Source organism: Alosa alosa, chromosome 10 (genome assembly GCF_017589495.1).
Source record: "Alosa alosa isolate M-15738 ecotype Scorff River chromosome 10, AALO_Geno_1.1, whole genome shotgun sequence".
In the NCBI taxonomy this organism is placed as follows: Eukaryota; Metazoa; Chordata; class Actinopteri; order Clupeiformes; family Clupeidae; genus Alosa; species Alosa alosa.
In genome coordinates, this window is record NC_063198.1 from 32985880 (window position 1) to 33003531 (window position 17652).

The 17652-nt window shown below is 47.7% G+C and overlaps 1 protein-coding gene across 4 annotated transcripts; it reads right to left on the bottom strand.

Annotated features, from left to right (window-relative positions):
• Nucleotides 1–514: 514 nt before the first annotated feature.
• On the bottom strand, nucleotides 515–17362 carry dctn2 (dynactin 2 (p50)). Of its 4 annotated transcripts, none has more exons than XM_048254173.1 (15): nucleotides 17155–17362; nucleotides 16000–16068; nucleotides 13580–13585; nucleotides 12291–12387; nucleotides 11890–11951; nucleotides 10994–11092; nucleotides 10221–10381; nucleotides 8215–8374; nucleotides 7639–7704; nucleotides 5481–5516; nucleotides 5285–5362; nucleotides 4763–4834; nucleotides 3739–3841; nucleotides 2118–2209; nucleotides 515–1452 (listed from the first exon to the last, which is right to left on the bottom strand). In XM_048254173.1, exons 1-15 carry the CDS (start codon nucleotides 17188–17190, stop codon nucleotides 1366–1368), a joined length of 1224 nt encoding a protein of 407 aa, XP_048110130.1. In that variant the 5' UTR covers nucleotides 17191–17362; the 3' UTR covers nucleotides 515–1365. The 4 variants fall into 4 exon arrangements, with proteins under 4 accessions (XP_048110130.1, XP_048110129.1, XP_048110131.1 ...); XM_048254172.1 differs by lacking the exon at nucleotides 13580–13585 and adding an exon at nucleotides 15148–15156; XM_048254174.1 differs by lacking the exon at nucleotides 13580–13585.
• Between the last annotated feature and the right edge of the window lie 290 nt (nucleotides 17363–17652).

Below are 17652 nucleotides of genomic sequence, written 5' to 3' on the forward strand. Positions count from 1 at the left end.
ATTAGGATCCCGTCTGTGAAATCAGGTTCTCCGAGGTGTCCTCTGCCGGTGTGAGCATAGCATAGCAGCAGTCTGCCACTCGCGCTCTCAACAGGATCAACAGCAGTCCTGTTCTCATATTTGGAAGTCTGAATCCGGCTTCCCATCCTTCATCAACATAGGCACAAGTTACTGACTATTTAAAATAATGATTTAAGTAATAATGAAGCAGAATATGCAATTTTACTATCGAATTTTTGTATATATGTACAGTTTTAGTATTTTATTTTGTACACTTTTTTAGGAAAAAAATGATCAATTTGTAAAGTATTTCTTCCTCAGACGATGCCCCTTTTCCCTGCCGTTTTCATATTTACGTTCGATTTGTAAAGAGAATCCTTTTAAAATTGTGAATGGTAGCATTTTGTTTTTCAATGGAAGTTGATTTGTTTTGTTTTTTTATTTAACAGATTAAAAACATGTTTACCAGAGGTCCAGTGTTTGGTTGTCATGTCTTGAAAAATGAGCAAGAGAGTCGGGTTAAAGCATGTGTTTATTTTCCCAACATCAATGATCTGTTGTAGGCAATAACAAAGCAGATTGGACATTGTCTTGTTTGTGGCATGTAGTTTCAGTAATAATATAATAATAGCAGTTACAAGCAACTGAGCAGAAAACACATTAAGGTACGCAGGCATATTTACAAGCATTCCTTCCCAAATCACCTCCTGTCAAAAACAAAACAAAAAACAAGTGATCCACAGTAACGCGGTGGATTTTCTTTTTGCTATCTGAAATGATACCACAGTTCTTTGTGCCGTTTTTTTGACCCCTGTAAGAAAACCGCATGACAGACATTCATTCTGTAACGACATCTTACCAGAAGATAAAATTTACATTGCAACCTGAATCTAATATCCCAACATGTTTTTGTTTTAAAAGGGCGCTAACAAAATTGACTACTTGCATTGTGTAGAATTCCTTAATAATAATAAAAAAGGATCTCTGATAAATAGCCATCAAGTGCTGTATGGAGACTAAGTAATTGATTGGTGTATGGGAGATTAAATACTCATAGGGGGATGTACAGTACAGAGGCCAGATCTCTGTAGATCTGACTGAGGCAATAGCAGGCATACAAGCTACTGTAGTGTGTGTGGTATTTGGTCACAACTCTCTCATCCCTGTTCTAGGTGGATTCCAACGAGAACATTCTGCATCGCAAAGAAGAAAAGGCTGAGGTGGAGGGAGGGAGAGAGAGAATGTGAAAATGAAGAGGGGAGTTTAAAAAAGGAAGAAGCACTCTGCCTCTCTTTCTTTTTGTCCCCCTTCTATTCTTTCTTTCTCTTCTTCCAGTAAAAAATAAAAACCTAACAACATGTCTACTTATTTGGAGAGCTTCTTCATCCTCTGGTCTAAAGTAGAGAAGTTCTCCTCCACAGACTTCAGGTTTTCCTTCATGGTCTGCTGCACCTGCAAGTGCCAATAAGAGGAGGGAGAGAGAGAGAGAGAGAGAGAGAGAGAGAGAGAGAGAGAGAGAGAGAGAGAGAGAGAAGAAAGAGTGATTGACAGGATGTAGGGAGAGCCTGACAGGCCTCACATCACTAAGCCAACACAGGCGAGCAGTCAGTGTGATGCCCTGCTCGCCGCAGTGCCCGGCTTTTCTCTCAGACAGCGGGCAGATGCTATATGCGGCGGTGAAAACAGTACACTGCCACACTGTCCAGTCGAATGTGATGGACCAGCGCAGCGGACACGCAGCTGTATGTTTCCGACTGGCTAAACTGGAGTCCACACTACACTGTGCTGAAACTCACGTACAAAACCACCATCATCCTCCCACATGCACAAGTCTATGCTGACGATGTGTGCCTTTGCGTACCTGTGTTAGCAGTGTGCCTTTGCGTACCTGTGTTAGCAGTGTGCTGTTTGCGTATCTGTGTTAGCAGTGTGCTGTTTGCGTATCTGTTAGCAGTGTGCTGCTTGCGTACCTGTGTTAGCAGTGTGCTGCTTGCGGCTTGCGTACCTGTGTTAGCAGTGTGCTGCTTGCGTACCTGTGTTAGCAGTGTGCTGCTTGCGTACCTGTGTTAGCAGTGTGCTGCTTGCGTACCTGTGTTAGCAGTGTGCTGCTTGCGTACCTGTGTTAGCAGTGTGCTGTTGTCCTTCAGGGAGTTGTTGATCATCTGCTGCGTGGTGTCCAAGTGGGTGAGCAGCTGGCCAAACTGCATGGCTACAAGACAGAGACATTAAACAGTCAAACGTTACTAAGGACGACACGGAGGCATCCGCAATAAATCCCTATTTAGTGCTGAACACCGTCCAGATTCACAAAGTTTTAGGTATTCAAAATGTGGAGAATTCAGCAAAACAAATTCAGAATGCTGGGAGGTGTCTGAATGAGATTGGAACAGCGAATGAAAGAACAACAAAGACATAGCAGTTATGAGAAAAAATGGAAACAGGGGCTTAGAGATTCACTTAGGGGGGGGGGGAGAGAGAGAGAGAGAGGAGAGTGAGTGAGTGAGTAAGTTTTAGGTATTCAAAATGTGGAGAATTCAGCAAAACAAATTCAGAATGCTGGGAGGTGTCTGAATGAGATTGGAACAGCGAATGAAAGAACAACAAAGACATAGCAGTTATGAGAAAAAATGGAAACAGGGGCTTAGAGATTCACTTAGGGAGAGAGAGAGAGAGGGGGGGAGAGAGAGAGAGAGAGAGTGAGAGAGAGAGAGAGAGAAGAAAGAGTGATTGACAGGATGTAGGGGAGAGCCTGACAGGCCCCACATCACTCAGCCAACACAGGCAGCAGTCAGTGTGATGCCCTGTCGCCGCGCGCCCGGCTTTTCTCTTGTGACAGCTGGGCAGATGCTATATGCGGGTGAAAACAGTACACCGCCACACTGTCCAGTCAATGTGATGGACCAGCGAGCGACACGCAGCTGTATTACCGGACTGGCTAAACTGGAGTCCCACTACACTGTGCTGAAACTCACGCACAAAACCACCATCATCCTCCCACATGCACAAGTCTATGCTGACGATGTGTGCCTTTATGCATCTGTGTTAGCAGTGTGCCTTTGCGTACCTGTGTTAGCAGTGTGCTGTTTAAGCGATCTGTGTTAGCAGTGTGCTGTTTTATGATCCGTTAGCAGTGTGCTGCTTGCGCATCCGTGTTAGCAGTGTGCTGCTTGGCGGCTTATGCATGTGTGTTAGCAGTGTGCTGCTTATGCATCTGTGTTAGCAGTGTGCTGTTTGCCGCGCATCTGTGTTAGCAGTGTGCTGTTTATGCATCCGTGTTAGCAGGTGCCGTGTGCCGCTTATGCATCTGTGTTAGCAGTGTGCTGTTGTCCTTCAGGAGTTGTTGATCATCTGCTGCGCGGTGTCCAAGTGGGTGAGCAGCTGGCCAAACTGCATGGCTACAAGACAGAGACATTAAAACAGTCAAACGCTACTAAGGATCTATTATTGACGGAGGCATCCGCGAATAAATCCCTATTTAGTGCTGAACACCGGCCCAGATTCACAAAGTTTTAGGTATTCAAAATGTGGAGAATTCAGCAAAACAAATTCAGAATGCTGGAGGTGTCTGAATGAGATTGGAACAGCTAATGAAAGAACAACAAAGACATAGCAGTTATGAGAAAAAATGGAAACAGGGGCTTAGAGATTCACTTAGGCGAGGGGGGGAGAGAGAGAGAGAGAGAGTGAGAGTGAGTGAGTAAGCGGTAGAGATGAAAGGAGATGAAGGAGGAGAGGTACCTTGCTCATGCAACTCCTTCACCGCAATCAGCCTCTGCACCACCTGAGGGAGAGAGGTTGCCATGGCGTCCCACTTCTGGACGACATCGTAGAGCTGACACACCTGCAGGGGCACACACACACACACACACACAACGGGTCCCTTACATCTCAGAGAAGCAGATCATTTACATAACACACACACACAAACACACTCGATTCTCCACTCTGGAACGGATTTGGGATCTTTTCCACTCGTTGGGATCAGGGCCAGACCTAGACCAAACATACTTATTCATTTCGCTGCCACTTTCATCCAAAACTATTTATATGTCAATTATTGCAGGGGCCAGTCTCCCAGGAGCAACTCAGGGTAAATTGCCTCGCTTTATGGCAAAATGGTGGCAGTCATGAATCAAGCTTACAACTTTTTTTTCTGGCTATTGCATGCTAGCCCCTTATGCTATCCACTATGCTACCACCTCCCCTACTATGTATGCCAGCTGGTCTCTGAGCCGCATTCCAGTCCGACTCCTGGGTTAACGTGGACGAGCAGGAGGCTACCGTGGGGGTCTCTTCACCATTCACTTGGCCTTCTAGTGCACAATCATATTACACTTCCCATTGCTGTGGGTGCAAGAAGCACTTCAGGGCCGTTCACTGTAACCATAACGATTTGAGTGTCCACACTGACCCAACAATAAGGAGGGGAGTCTCCTCATAGTGAGGAATATGTGATGTCTAAAATGTGATGGATTCTGATTGGCTGTCAGCTTTTTATCATTCGCAAAATCTCTCTAAAAAAAGTGATCCCTGACGATATCGTTCTTCGTGTCGCTATTGTTATAGTATATGTGTGGACGTTATCATTCATATTAGCTAGAGCAAAACAGTTTTTACAGTCACCCTTATGGTCATCGTTCTTGGTGTTACCGGCCCTTTAAGCTGCCAGTCTGCTCAGACCAGAGTTCTCTCCCTATGGCTCGGCCTCAGACATGAGGAGCAGAGTGGAGGACAGAGAGAGGAGGATGGCAGCTGGCCTTACCTTGTTCTGTGTGTCGGCGTCCTCGATGGCCGCCTTGTGCTTGGCAATCTCGTTCATCTTCCCCAGCACGCTCTGTGGGCGACAACAGGCACAGACAACGTTAACATCTTATCGTCAGTCACCTGCGTGTCATTACTGACGTCTGACACGCTGGGTCGGGGACAGGACATCCTTCTTTTTGCGTGCCTTCCACTGGGAAGTCTTGTTAGGCACATTCACATCGCTCCGAGACCCACGTCCAGCTCTACACTTGGAGATGTGCTGCACTGCCTGCCGCAGCGGTGGGGGACTGCTTGACTGCTTTTGCTGCAGGGCATCTATAGAAGGCTCTGGAGTGCTGTAATCGATGCAGTACTTAAAAGGAGCCCTTTTTAAAAAAACATGGCCCTCTGTTTCCTAGAGGGAGACGAGGGAGAAGGAGGGGGTGTGGGGAGGAGAAGAAAACGGGAGAAGAAAGCAGAGACGAGATGGAGGAGGAGGATTCAGGAGACAGAAGAGGAGGCGATTAGCGGAATTAATCACCTGGAGTCTGGCTTCCACCTGGTCCAGAGTAGCCGCATCCAGGGCATTGACCCTGGCTTGGAGGAGCTCCAGGGTGTCCTACACAAACACACAAACAAAAGTTAGAACATGACACACACAAACACACAAACACACGGTTATAGTCCACAGCCGGTCCTGAGCCAAACAGGTGGCTAGACACGAGCAGTCCACTCACCATCAGACTCCTTCCTCCCGCTGCACTGAGGGGACCCTGGAAGGAGAGGGGAGGCAGGTGAGCGTTATCCCAGGAGAAGCAGAGGATGGGAACTCAGCAGAAACCCAATACAGACACGTGACCGCTAACGGAGGATGCGTATGACCGCTAACGGAGGATGTGTATGACCACTAACAGAGGATATGTATGACCACTAACGGAGGATGCGTATGATGCGCATGACTGCTAACGGAGGATGTGTATGACCACCAACGGAGGATCGCTAACGGAGGATGCATATGACCGCTAATGGAGGATGCGTATGACTCGTATGACCGCTAACGGAGGATGCGCATGATGCGTATAAGTATATATACTCTTTTGATCCCGTGAGGGAAATTTGGTCTCTGCATTTATCCCAATCCGTGAATTAGTGAAACACACTCAGCACACAGTGAATACAGTGAGGTGAAGCTCACACTAATCCCGGGCGCAGTGAGCTGCTCTGCATCAACAGCGCACTTGGGGAGCAGTGAGGGGTTAGGTGCCTTGCTCAAGGGCACTTTTCAGCCGCGCCTACTGGTCGGGTTCGATCCGCAACCCTCCGTAACAAGTCCGGGCGCCAACCAGTAGGCCAATGGCTGCCCCTAACCGCGGAGGATGTGTAACGCCAAGGGGATGTATGACCGCTAACGGCGATGTGGATGGACGACGCGAAAAGTATGGCCGCTTAACGGAGGATGCGACCGCTAACGGTTGACAGCGTATGATGCGTATGGCCGCTTAGGATGTGGATGACCGCTAACGGAGGATGCGTGATGATGGCCGCTTAATAGAGGATGATGATGGCGCGGCCGCGAATAGAGGGATGCGTGATGATGCATATGGCCGCTTAATAATAGAGGATGCGTGATGCATACGCTTAATAGAGGATGCGATGATGTATGGCCGCTAATAGAGGATGCGGAGGATGGATGACTGATAACAGAGGATGCGCCTGACCGCTAACGGAGTGAAACACACTCCAGCACACAGTGAATACACAGTGAGGTGAAGCCACACTAATCCCGGGCGATGGTTTCGCCTGCATCAACAGCGGCACTTACAGTGAGGGTTAGGTGCTCTTGCCCAAGGGCACTTCAGCCGGGCCTACTAGTCGGGTTCATCCCGCAACCCCTCCGTAACAAGTCCGAAGCGCTAACCAGTAGGCCACGGCTGCCCCTAACCGCTAACGGAGGATGTGTATGACCGCTAACGAAGGATGCGTATGATGCGTATGGCCGCTAACGGAGGATGTGGGTATGAGCCGAGGATTTACTGGTCGGGTTCGATCCGCAACCTGACCGCTAACGGAAGTCCTGAGGACCGCTTAAAGGAGGATGCGGATGACAAGTAACGGTTGCCCAACCGATGCGGATGACGGACGGATGATGTGTGCTGACCGCTAACGGCGATGCGTGATGTGTGGGATGACCGCTAACGGAGGATGCGTATGATGATATATACGCTTAACGGAGGATGTATGACCGCCAACGGCGATGCGTGATGATCGTATGGCCGCTAACGGAGGATGTGGATGACCGCTAACGGAGGATGCGTATGATGCATATGGCCGCTAATAGAGGATGCGTATGATGCGTATGGCCGCTAATAGAGGATGCGTATGATGCGTATGGCCGCTAATAGAGGATGCGGAGGATGCGTATGGCCGCTAATAGAGGATGCGTATGATGCGTATGGCCGCTAATAGAGGATGCGGAGGATGCGGATGACTGATAACAGAGGATGCGTCTGACCGCTAACGGATGATGCGTATGACCGATAACAGAGGATGCGTCTGACCGCTAACGGATGATGCGTATGACCGCTAAAGGAGGATGTGGATGACTGCTAACGGAGGCTGCGTATGATGCGGATGACTGCTAACGGATGATGCGTATGACCGCTAATGGATTATGCGTCCGGCCGCTAATGGATTATGCGTCCGGCCGCTAATGGAGGATGCGTATGGCCGCTAATGGAGGATGCGTATGACCGCTAACGGAGGATGCGTATGACCGCTAACGGAGGATGCGTACGGCCGCTAACGGAGGCTGCGTATGATGCGTATGACCGCTAATGGAGGATGCGTATGACCGCTAACGGAGGATGCGTATGACCGCTAACGGAGGATGCGTACCTGTTTATCGGAGCCCGACCCAACAGCCGTCTCCAGTTCTGCCAGCCGCTTCTCCAGGTCAGCCATCTGCACAGTAAGGAGAGATTGGGAAGCATATTCACTACGCTTCATAAAGTGGTACAACCCATCTGCACAGTAAGGAGAGATTGGGAAGCATATTCACTACGCTTCATAAAGTGGTACAACCCATCTGCACAGTAAGGAGAGATTGGGAAGCATATTCACTACGCTTCATAAAGTGGTACAACCCATCTGCACAGTAAGGAGAGATTGGGAAGCATATTCACTACTATTCATAAAGTGGTACAACCCCTCATATACATAAACATAAAAACCCTACGCATAAGGATACACATTTATTCCATTTTTGTCTTACAAATCATATTTTACTATTCATATAAATCCATCCCTCATTACACCCTTCAAACCCTACGATAAGGATACACATTTATTCCATTTTTGTCTACAAATCTATTTATTTCCATCCTTTTTGACCATATGTAACAGGTGTTAATTCTCCTCTAATCAGGCCAATAATGAGCAAGATGGCGGTGAGGAGGTCAAGTGGACGCTCACCTTGGCGGCCTCGGAGAACTTCTCCTGCTCGGGCCGGCTGTGCAGCTCGTACAGCACCACTCCATCTGGGCTCTTGGCCCCCGCCGCTGCCGCCGCCTTCCCCTCGCCGGACGCCGGGCCACGGCTGGACCGCACCGCCTCCAGCTGTGTCAACAAGCGCCTGAGGGACGGAGAGAGAGAGAGAGAGAGATGAAAGGGAGGGCCAGAGGGGGAGAGGAGGCAGTGACAGGACAAGAGGGACAGATGATAGAGAGCATACCAAGACAAAGACAGCAAGCAGAGCAAGGAGAGAGGGAGCAGATTGTGAGAGAGCAGAAAGAGAGAGAGAAAAAGGGGAGGGCCAAAAAGAAAAAGAAAGCAGCGACAGGCAGAGAGAGAGAGAGCATACAAGAGAGAGACAGACAGAGAATGAGAGAGAGAGACAGAGAGAGAGAGAGAGTGAGAGAGAGCAACCAGACAGACCCAGGGGAAAGACAGAGGGGTAGACAGAGTGTCAGGACGAGCATTATCAAACAGAGAGGCCATGAGCATGCACAGGGGGCGCACAGAGGGCAGGAGGGCCATGAGCATGCACAGGGGGCGGACAGAGGGCAGGAGGGCCATGAGCATGCACAGGGGGCGGACAGAGGGCAGGAGGGCCATGAGCATGCACAGGGGGCGGACAGAGGGCAGGAGGGCCATGAGCATGCACAGGGGGCGCACAGAGGGCAGGAGGGCCATGAGCATGCACAGGGGGCGCACAGAGGGCAGGAGGGCCATGAGCATGCACAGGGGGCGCACAGAGGGCAGGAGGGCCATGAGCATGCACAGGAGGCAGACAGAGGGCAATTAAGGAAAAGGAGAGAATGAAGGAGAAAGTTTGAGACGATGAAGAGCTGAAAAACTCCTCTCCCACCACACCGCAGGGTCTGATAAATGGCTGCGCTGACAGGAGTCAGAAGTGAGGGCCGGCTCTCGACCACACGAGCCGCACTCCACCGGGTTCACCGTGTCTCCACACACTTAGCCTCTGCATTTATCACCCGCGTTCTGACAGCTTTATCCCTCCAACGTCCTCACTCGCTTCCCTTAACAACTCTTCCCTTAACAACTCCTCCCTTAACAACTCCTCCCTTAACAACTCCTCCCTTAACAACTCCTCCCTTAACATTCCTCTGCCCTCGTGCCCCCTCACCCATGCCATCATCTCCCTCTCTAACTTCACTTTCTCTCTTTTCGACTCATTCTCTTGCATCCCTCCATCCTAAAGCCTTCAAATACTTATTTTTGTTCATACTGTGGCATATATCCCCTTCAGCCCCTATTTAGATTTAGATTTCTGTCTTACTGAGGGAAACCCTCACATTTAGAACCATTTAGATCTAGATCTCTATGTCTTACTGAGGGAAACCCTCACATATAGAACGATTTAGATCTAGATCTCTATCTCTTACTGAGGGAAACCCTCACATTTAGAACTAGATCTCTATGTCTTACTGAGGGAAACCCTCACATTTAGAACCATTTAGATCTAGATCTATGTCTTACTGAGGGAAACCCTCACATTTAGAACCATTTAGATCTAGATCTCTATGTCTCTCTTGCATCATCTCTCTCCATCTGTTGAATTCCTCTGATGATGCAACATATGGATGTGCTGGAAGAGATTGTGTCTACCTTTCTCTCAGCCTACTTTACCTTCCCTTCCCCTAGCCATCATCCTCACCTGCTTCAATCTGTATACCTTGCCTTACCTTAGCCATCATCCTCACCTGCCTCAATCTGTATACCTTGCCTTACCTTAGCCATCATCCTCACCTGCCTCAATCTGTATACCTTGCCTTACCTTAGCCATCATCCTCACCTGCCTCAATCTGTATACCTTGCCTTACCTTAGCCATCATCCTCACCTGCTTCAATCTGTATACCTTGCCTTACCTTAGCCATCATACCTTACCAATCACCCCTCTAACCTATAACCTGCTGCCTTCAAACACCCACCCCACCCACCCGCCCACAGTGCTCACTTGGCGAGGGCTCCATCTGGGTCGGCCAGGTCGATGTGGGCCTGCGGGCCGAGCAGTGAGTCCAGGTGAGCCGACACCAGCTGCTGCTTCAACTGGGCCGCCTGCTGGGCCAGCGCCACGGGGGTCAGGCGCTCCTCAGCACTGCTCTCCCGCGTGGTCGCCTGAGGAGAGGGGAGGGGAGAGGACACAGACACAGACACACACACACACACAGTTATGGAAACGCAGAAACAGCACGCAGAAACAGACAAACACACAGATGCATATACACTCTCACACACAGTTATGGATACATGTAGATACATGCACGCAGAAACAGACAAACACACAGATGCATATACACTCAGACATACACACTCATATAGGCAGTTGCTGAAATCTGCCGAGTAATGCTGACAGTTGCAGTTTAGAATATTCCAGGCCAGTGCTGGGTTTAAAATCAGCCTGTGGGTACTGCCCTCCTACCGGGAAAGCATTGGAAACGGCACAAAAAGTGCCAGCGCTGCTGAAATCTATTAAAAGCCCCACTCTATTCAGAATTCTAAGAGGGCATTTCAGGAATATTAACATTTACCGAGAAGGAGTTTTTTTTTCCCTCTTGATTCTTTTACAGTAACTGTTCTTTCAAAGCTACTGTTCTGAGGCCTCTAATTAACATGGTGCTGCATACGTTTCCACCAACGAGTGTGAGCTAGGCCTTAGACAGGCTATAGGGATGGCTACTAGGCCTCAGACAGGCTATGGGGATGGCTACTAGGCAGTGGCGTCCTGACCTGGATGTTGTCCACCTCCTGAGTCAGCTCCTGAATCTCGTTGAGCAGCCGCTGATACTTCTGCTGAGGAGTCTCCTTCACCCCACAGCCATCGGCCAACTGAGAGAGAGAAAGAGAGAGAGGGAAGAGAGAGAAGGAGAGAGGGAAGAGAGAGAGAGAGACGGAGAGAGAGAAGGAGAGAGGGAAGAGGGAGAGAGAGACGGAGAGAGAGAAGGAGAGAGAGGGAAGAGAGAGAGAGAGAGACGGAGAGAGAGAAGGAGAGAGAGGGAAGAGAGAGAGAGAGAGAGAGAGAGAGAGACGGAGAGAGGGAAGAGAGAGAAGGAGAGAGAGGGAAGAGAGAGAGAGAGAGAGAGAGCAAGAGAGAGAAGGAGAGAGAGAGAAGGGAACAACAATGTAAAAGGGATCGAGGTGGGGGCAAGAAAAGGACAAGACACAAGGAATGGGCAGTCATGGTCAGTATGAATATGAACGGATCAGGGTGGAAACAGGGGAGGAGGGTGCACTTTTGACACTTTTGTCCAAAGGGACTTACAAATATAACAATACAATAGTTCAAATGAACAGTATACTATACTGTAACTATAATTAGTCTGAGGAGGCAGAGAAACTGCCCCAATACACAAAACTATCACAAATGTACATTCATAGAGCACTACATACAGTAACCGGTCACCAAAACCAAAATGAACACTAAACTTCGCTGTGAAAGCTCACATATGATCAAACCCTCATGGGTGGCACATGCCGTTTGCAGATAGCTCCCAGGGTTTGCCTCCACTTGTAATAACTCAATAATGAGCTGAGATGTTAGTGGGGGGCCTGTTTAAATGGGACAGGGCTGCAGTGGAGCCTGCTGAGACCTGGTGCTGGAGCTGTGCAGAGCAGGGAATACTCACAATCTCAAACTCTCCAGACTCGTAGCCCACTCGCCGGTTCTTAGTGATGCGGTCAGAGAAGTCTGCAGGGACCAGAGAACATCACAGGCGTGTAAGCATGTTTGGATGGGTTTTTTTGATGTTTGGATGGGTTTTTGTTGATGTTTGGGGTTTTTTTTTCTACCCACACAGGCTTTCATTTAAAGCAAGCAGTAGCACAAGGGAAAGGCTCCCTGGCGATGGAACGTCTTGTTTTTGCCATTTTTCAGCTGACTCACAGGAATGCATTTAGGATAAAATTTGACTAACGTTACCATACGACTTAAAACAGAGAGTGAACGAGGAGGTGCTAGCACTGACCCAGGCCCAACGTTACCATACGACTTGAAACAGAGAGTGAACGAGGAAGTTCTAGCACTGACCCAGGCCCTTGGTGCTGACCCGCTTGTCCTTGAACTTGTCGTAGGCCGCGTTGGGGTTGACCACGATGCGCTCCACACTGTCGCTGCATAGCTCCTCCTGTTGTGAATACACACATACTGAGGTCAGACATAAACAAACACACGCGCACACACACACACACACACACACACACACACACACACACACACACACACACACACACACACAAATACACACAAACTCTGCTCACCTCATCACTGTTGGGATTACACACACATAAACAAACACGCACATAGATACATGCACACGTAGACACTCATGTCCTGACTGCTGCACGTAACTGTGAAGGCTTACAGGAGATGAGGTCACCCAGTTCTGGTTCTGAAGGCCCACAGCTGGACACAGCTAGTCCAGTGGTTCTACTACCTCAGAAATAATGTTGCTAAATAGTGAAAAAAGATGACTATGCAAAGGCCTTTAGTAGGCCGGTTCTTCAAAACCAGGAATGGGTCAAATAAAAAAGTTGAAGTGATTGTGGTTGAATTTTGATCAGTTGATTTATTTCCTTTATTTTTACACATTGTAATTTTTTCTTCCCTCTGAATCCCACAGACATTCTGACACACGTCATGTTCATGACGCAATCACTCATTCACTCTCTCACATTCCAACAATCACCACAGGAGGGAAGTGACAGTCTGACAGGGACTGAGCGACACACAATCCAAGCAACAGATACTCCAGCAGCCCGGCCACAGGAGGGAAGTGACAGTCTGACAGGGACTGAGCGACACACAATCCAAGCAACAGATACTCCAGCAGCCCGGCCTCAGCTTAGTCAGAAATGGCGCGAGTGTACACACACACACGCACACGCACACGCACACGCACACACACACACAACCAACAGGAGAATAATCCCACAGCTGATCTACTGTGTTGGATATCTTACGAGAGGACTCATTCTCTTCTACACGCAGACAAGGGTGTTCTAGACTAGACTTGTACATAAGGTTATGGTTAAGGGGGAGGCAGTTACAGCACTCTCTAGAGGAGCAAGGGAAGCTGTGGTTGACAGTTGAACACTTGGGGGTGTTACTTTGCCTACGTCCTGTTTCAGTTTCAACTAAAGGTCCGCAGGGGGGAAGGGCAGCAAGCAACATCAACAAAGCTGACCAACAACAAAGACACAAACAAACACACATACGCACACACACACACACATATAAATCAATGGACAACCACAGGGAAACACAGCTGTAGAGAAGTTAAGTGTTAGGGGAGGGGGAGAGATCAGGTACACTCTTACCAGCTCCTTAGGTTCCCAAAGAGAGTTAGAGAAAAAAAGAGAGAAAGAAGAGAGACAAGAAAGAGGGAGAGAAAGAGAGAGAAACACAGATTAATGTGGTTATCACATGCCATGCACAAACAGGAGCTGCTGGCTAGAGAGAGGAGAAAGGGGCAGCTGTTCTCCGAGCGCAGCCCCGGCCTCAGGACACTGGGGGGGCATACAGTCAGCGAGGGGTGGGGGTGCGGGGGGCATCAGGCCTCCTCCACCTTTCCTCCAGCCTTTACGGAGGACGCCTGCGTGTGGGAGATGATGTGCCGATTCGGCACGGGCTGCCTTGACAGTCGAGTGGGAACTGCCAGCGGTGTTGCGGGCATGTGCGTGTAATGTAGCGTGGCTGAGTGTCCTCTCCAGGTTCAGCCGGGCACTGCACTATAGGGGCTTCCAGGGGGAAGCGCAGCAGATCCCCCTCAGACGGAGGAAAGGATGGATGGGGTTGGGTAGGGGCGGGGGGGTTCAATCAAGAACAAAACAAACAAACAGACGAGCTCAGGGGCTACATGAGAACAAACAAGAGGGCTGCAATTATAACCACCTTCTGCAGAGCTTCGGAGACCGTTGCGGGCGGGGGTTAGCCTTCTCGCCACTGAATTTTCTGCATTCCCTTGCAATTCTTTAGCATAGCCCCCTCTCATTACACTTTTGTATGCCTTCGCAAAACTGCAAAAATATTCGCCAAGACAAGTTCACAGGGTGGTCTTTTAGGAGCTCTTCTGGGAGTTGTGGGCAATAGTCAAACGGACGAGAATGCCATGTGATGAGCACCGGGCATGTGGGGTGAAATCGGCCCCAGTCCCTTGCCTCAAACACGTCTGCAGCTGTGGGGCAAGGCTACCCCATCTCTTTCAAGTCTGAGGGGATCAAAGGAGCGGCGCGACGCGGCATGGCCAGGCTGGATTCAGATCAGTGTCAGTGCAGGTGTTAAAACATATGGAGCGCTAGTGTGTGAGTGGAGGGAGCAGGAGTCTGTTAGTAAAGAGACTACGAGGACACACACACACACACACACTCTCTCTCTTCTTACACACACACATGGACACAAACACACACATCTCAGTCACTCACACACACACAGACACACACACACACACACACACACAATCTAGACCTATTGCTTATTTTCTGGGGTGAAAAGGGGACTACATCTAAATGAGATGGTAAACAGAAAGCCTCTAACTAGTGGAAAACCTCTGCAGTGGCTGCATCTAGCCGGACACTGGTAAACTACCCTTCACTGACTCTACCACTTGTGCAGAGCAAATTTCAGACATTAATCACAGTCATATTGAAAAAATAATTTTAAAACACCATTATTTCAAAAATAGATTAAAACAAAAAAGCTCATTTTCTCCCAAAGCAAAACCCATCAAATCACATCAATCACCACTTCTACTCTAGAAATACTATTTAAGTTCATTAAAACACCAAGCAAAGAATAAAAAACAAGACCAAAGATTTCTTTTTCAAATTGCTTTCATAAACCCATGCAAATACTGGACTTAACTGGGAAGATAAATAGAACCTCTTACTTGCACAAACTAGAGTCCGAGGAGGAAGAGGAGGAGGAGGAGGAGGGGGAGGGAGAGGGGGGGACATGGGACACGGGGAGGAAGAACTCTATTAGGTGTTTTTAGTGTTTAGGATCAGGCAAACACGAGTTAGCAACGCAGAGCCATGCTGCACAGGAGGTGGACTTCAAGTGCATAACCAACACTGTGACATTTATTAGGTTGATTCATGAATGAAGTGACATTATATCACTGAAATGTTGTTGTAAAGGAAGCATCGTCTGCAGTGCTTGGCCCTCATCTGTTAGTTCAACTCAGTGATATTTCTATCAAAGAGGAGACATTTGACCGTTTCACCTTTGCTGTCTTGTGACCATGATATGAGACTACAAACTATAACAAACCAATCAAATCAGGCTACAGAAAGGGTGGAGAGGTCAGTGCTAATCAAAGATTCTAGAACAGAGCTCCGCTCTAGAATCTTTGGTGCTAATCCACTGGGGCTGAGATCCCGACGTAACACAACTGGCTTCTATAGCTCTCCATGCCTCCAGTATGGTTTGATTTGGGTGGCTGGTTTGTGGTTTAAACTCATGCATCATGTGACAACTCAGATAAAGAGGTCTACTGTATGCTTGGAGCAACAGATATAATGTCACTTCCACAGCTGAATCCATAAACACACAGCATTCAATGAAACAGGGCAATGACTACAACTCTGAAATCACACGGATCAACACTCCATAATACTCCAGACTAACACATACCATGAGTAATAAATCTATCTGTGTCAACCCATGGTAATGACTGATGCAATCTGATGGATTCACTTAAAGATAATAATGAAAACATATGTGTTTGTCTGTCACTTACCGACTCAAATTGGGCCTGGTCATCCTCGGGTAGGTCGCTGGTCTCATAGACATCAGGCTCATTAAAGGCCTGTTGGCACATTTAGTTATTATTCAAACTGGTATCAAGAGAGACTAGGAAAAACAGGCTACTTGCAACTGTGAGAGCACCTTAGAGTCTGGTGACTACAGTGTGTCTGGGACAGTTAAAAAAAACATGAAGGCAATGAAAAGCACATCAACTAGGAGAGTGTGTATTGACATCCAGATAAGAATACAATGTAAAGCTCTTCATGGGCCATTATGATTTAACACAGTAAAGTTGGTTCTAAATTCATATAGAAGATTAGACGTTTAAGGCTACAATTACCTGACAGTAGTAGTCTAGCCACAGGGGTTATGTATTTATTTTAATACACTGGCCAACGCCCTGAAACAGTTGTTCCGCAACGGGTTACTGCGCATCAAAGTTAAATATACCAGTGATGTCAGGTTGACGTACAATTAGATTGTTTAATGATATTACACTATGCATCATTTTAAACTTGTGCTGCTTCATTACCACTAGCCTACATAACGTTACATTCTTTCCGAGTCAACCACGTATGCCAGTCACATCAGCTGACTTCAGTTCAAGCTAACTAGCATCCTTTGCATGTTCATCAGTGTTCGCTATAACATCCTTTCTAGCTAGAAAAATACCGATGTACTTGCATTCTATTCCAGAAATATCGACCACATCTAAATGTCCCCCATGCTAACATTAACGCTCGTTGAATCACTGTATAAATTGTAGAGGCGGCTAGCAGTAAATGCCCAGAAAGCTACCTCAAGACGAGGATCATTAACGTCTAGCCGACGGTAGTGAGTTAGCAAACTCCCCCGGCAAAGGTGTGTAACGTTAACCTAATGCTAACGTTATCTTGGAGGTAACTTTAAACCTGATACCCTCTGAGATTTGCAATTCATTGTCTTATAACCAGTTCGACATAATGATGTTTTAAAACACTGGTGGTTAAGATATTATTAAGTATGAACAGCTAGCTGGCTAGCTAACAAGATACGACTTCAAAGCTTACAACAAAGCTAGTAGTATTTTCTTGTTATTGTCTTAGCCTTGGCTAACAAGCTAGGTAGGATAGCTAACGTTAGCTTATTAGCCTCAAACCATACTTACGATGCCTGGCAAATTGGCGTATTTGGGATCAGCCATCGCAGTGCCACAAGATGCAAGTGGTTTCTTAATTTATATACAATTGTATATACTGTATATAGGTCAAAAGGTTGTATGAAGCCTTTACAAGTAAAGTAACCTGACTAAAAATGACAACCACTTGGGCTGTGGTAGATTAGGCCGCTCCTTTTGACAGTTCCAATGGTTGCAAGCCTGAAAAATCGCGATACTTTACGGGGTGATGTCGTCAAGAATGATGTAATGTAATGTGATTGTAGGGTTTTATAGTTTTAATATAAGGGGGAAAGGGGCCTTTCAAAAGATACACTGCAGCCATTCAGTAGTATCTGAAGTGATTTAATTACTGTTTAATTAACAACTAATAGCATATTTAAAATATATTCAATGGTTGGGTTGCCATTGTTGGTTTGCCTGGCGTAGGGACATTGTAGGCTACTATAAAGACATAGGCTAATAGGACAGCGTGTATAGATTATACCT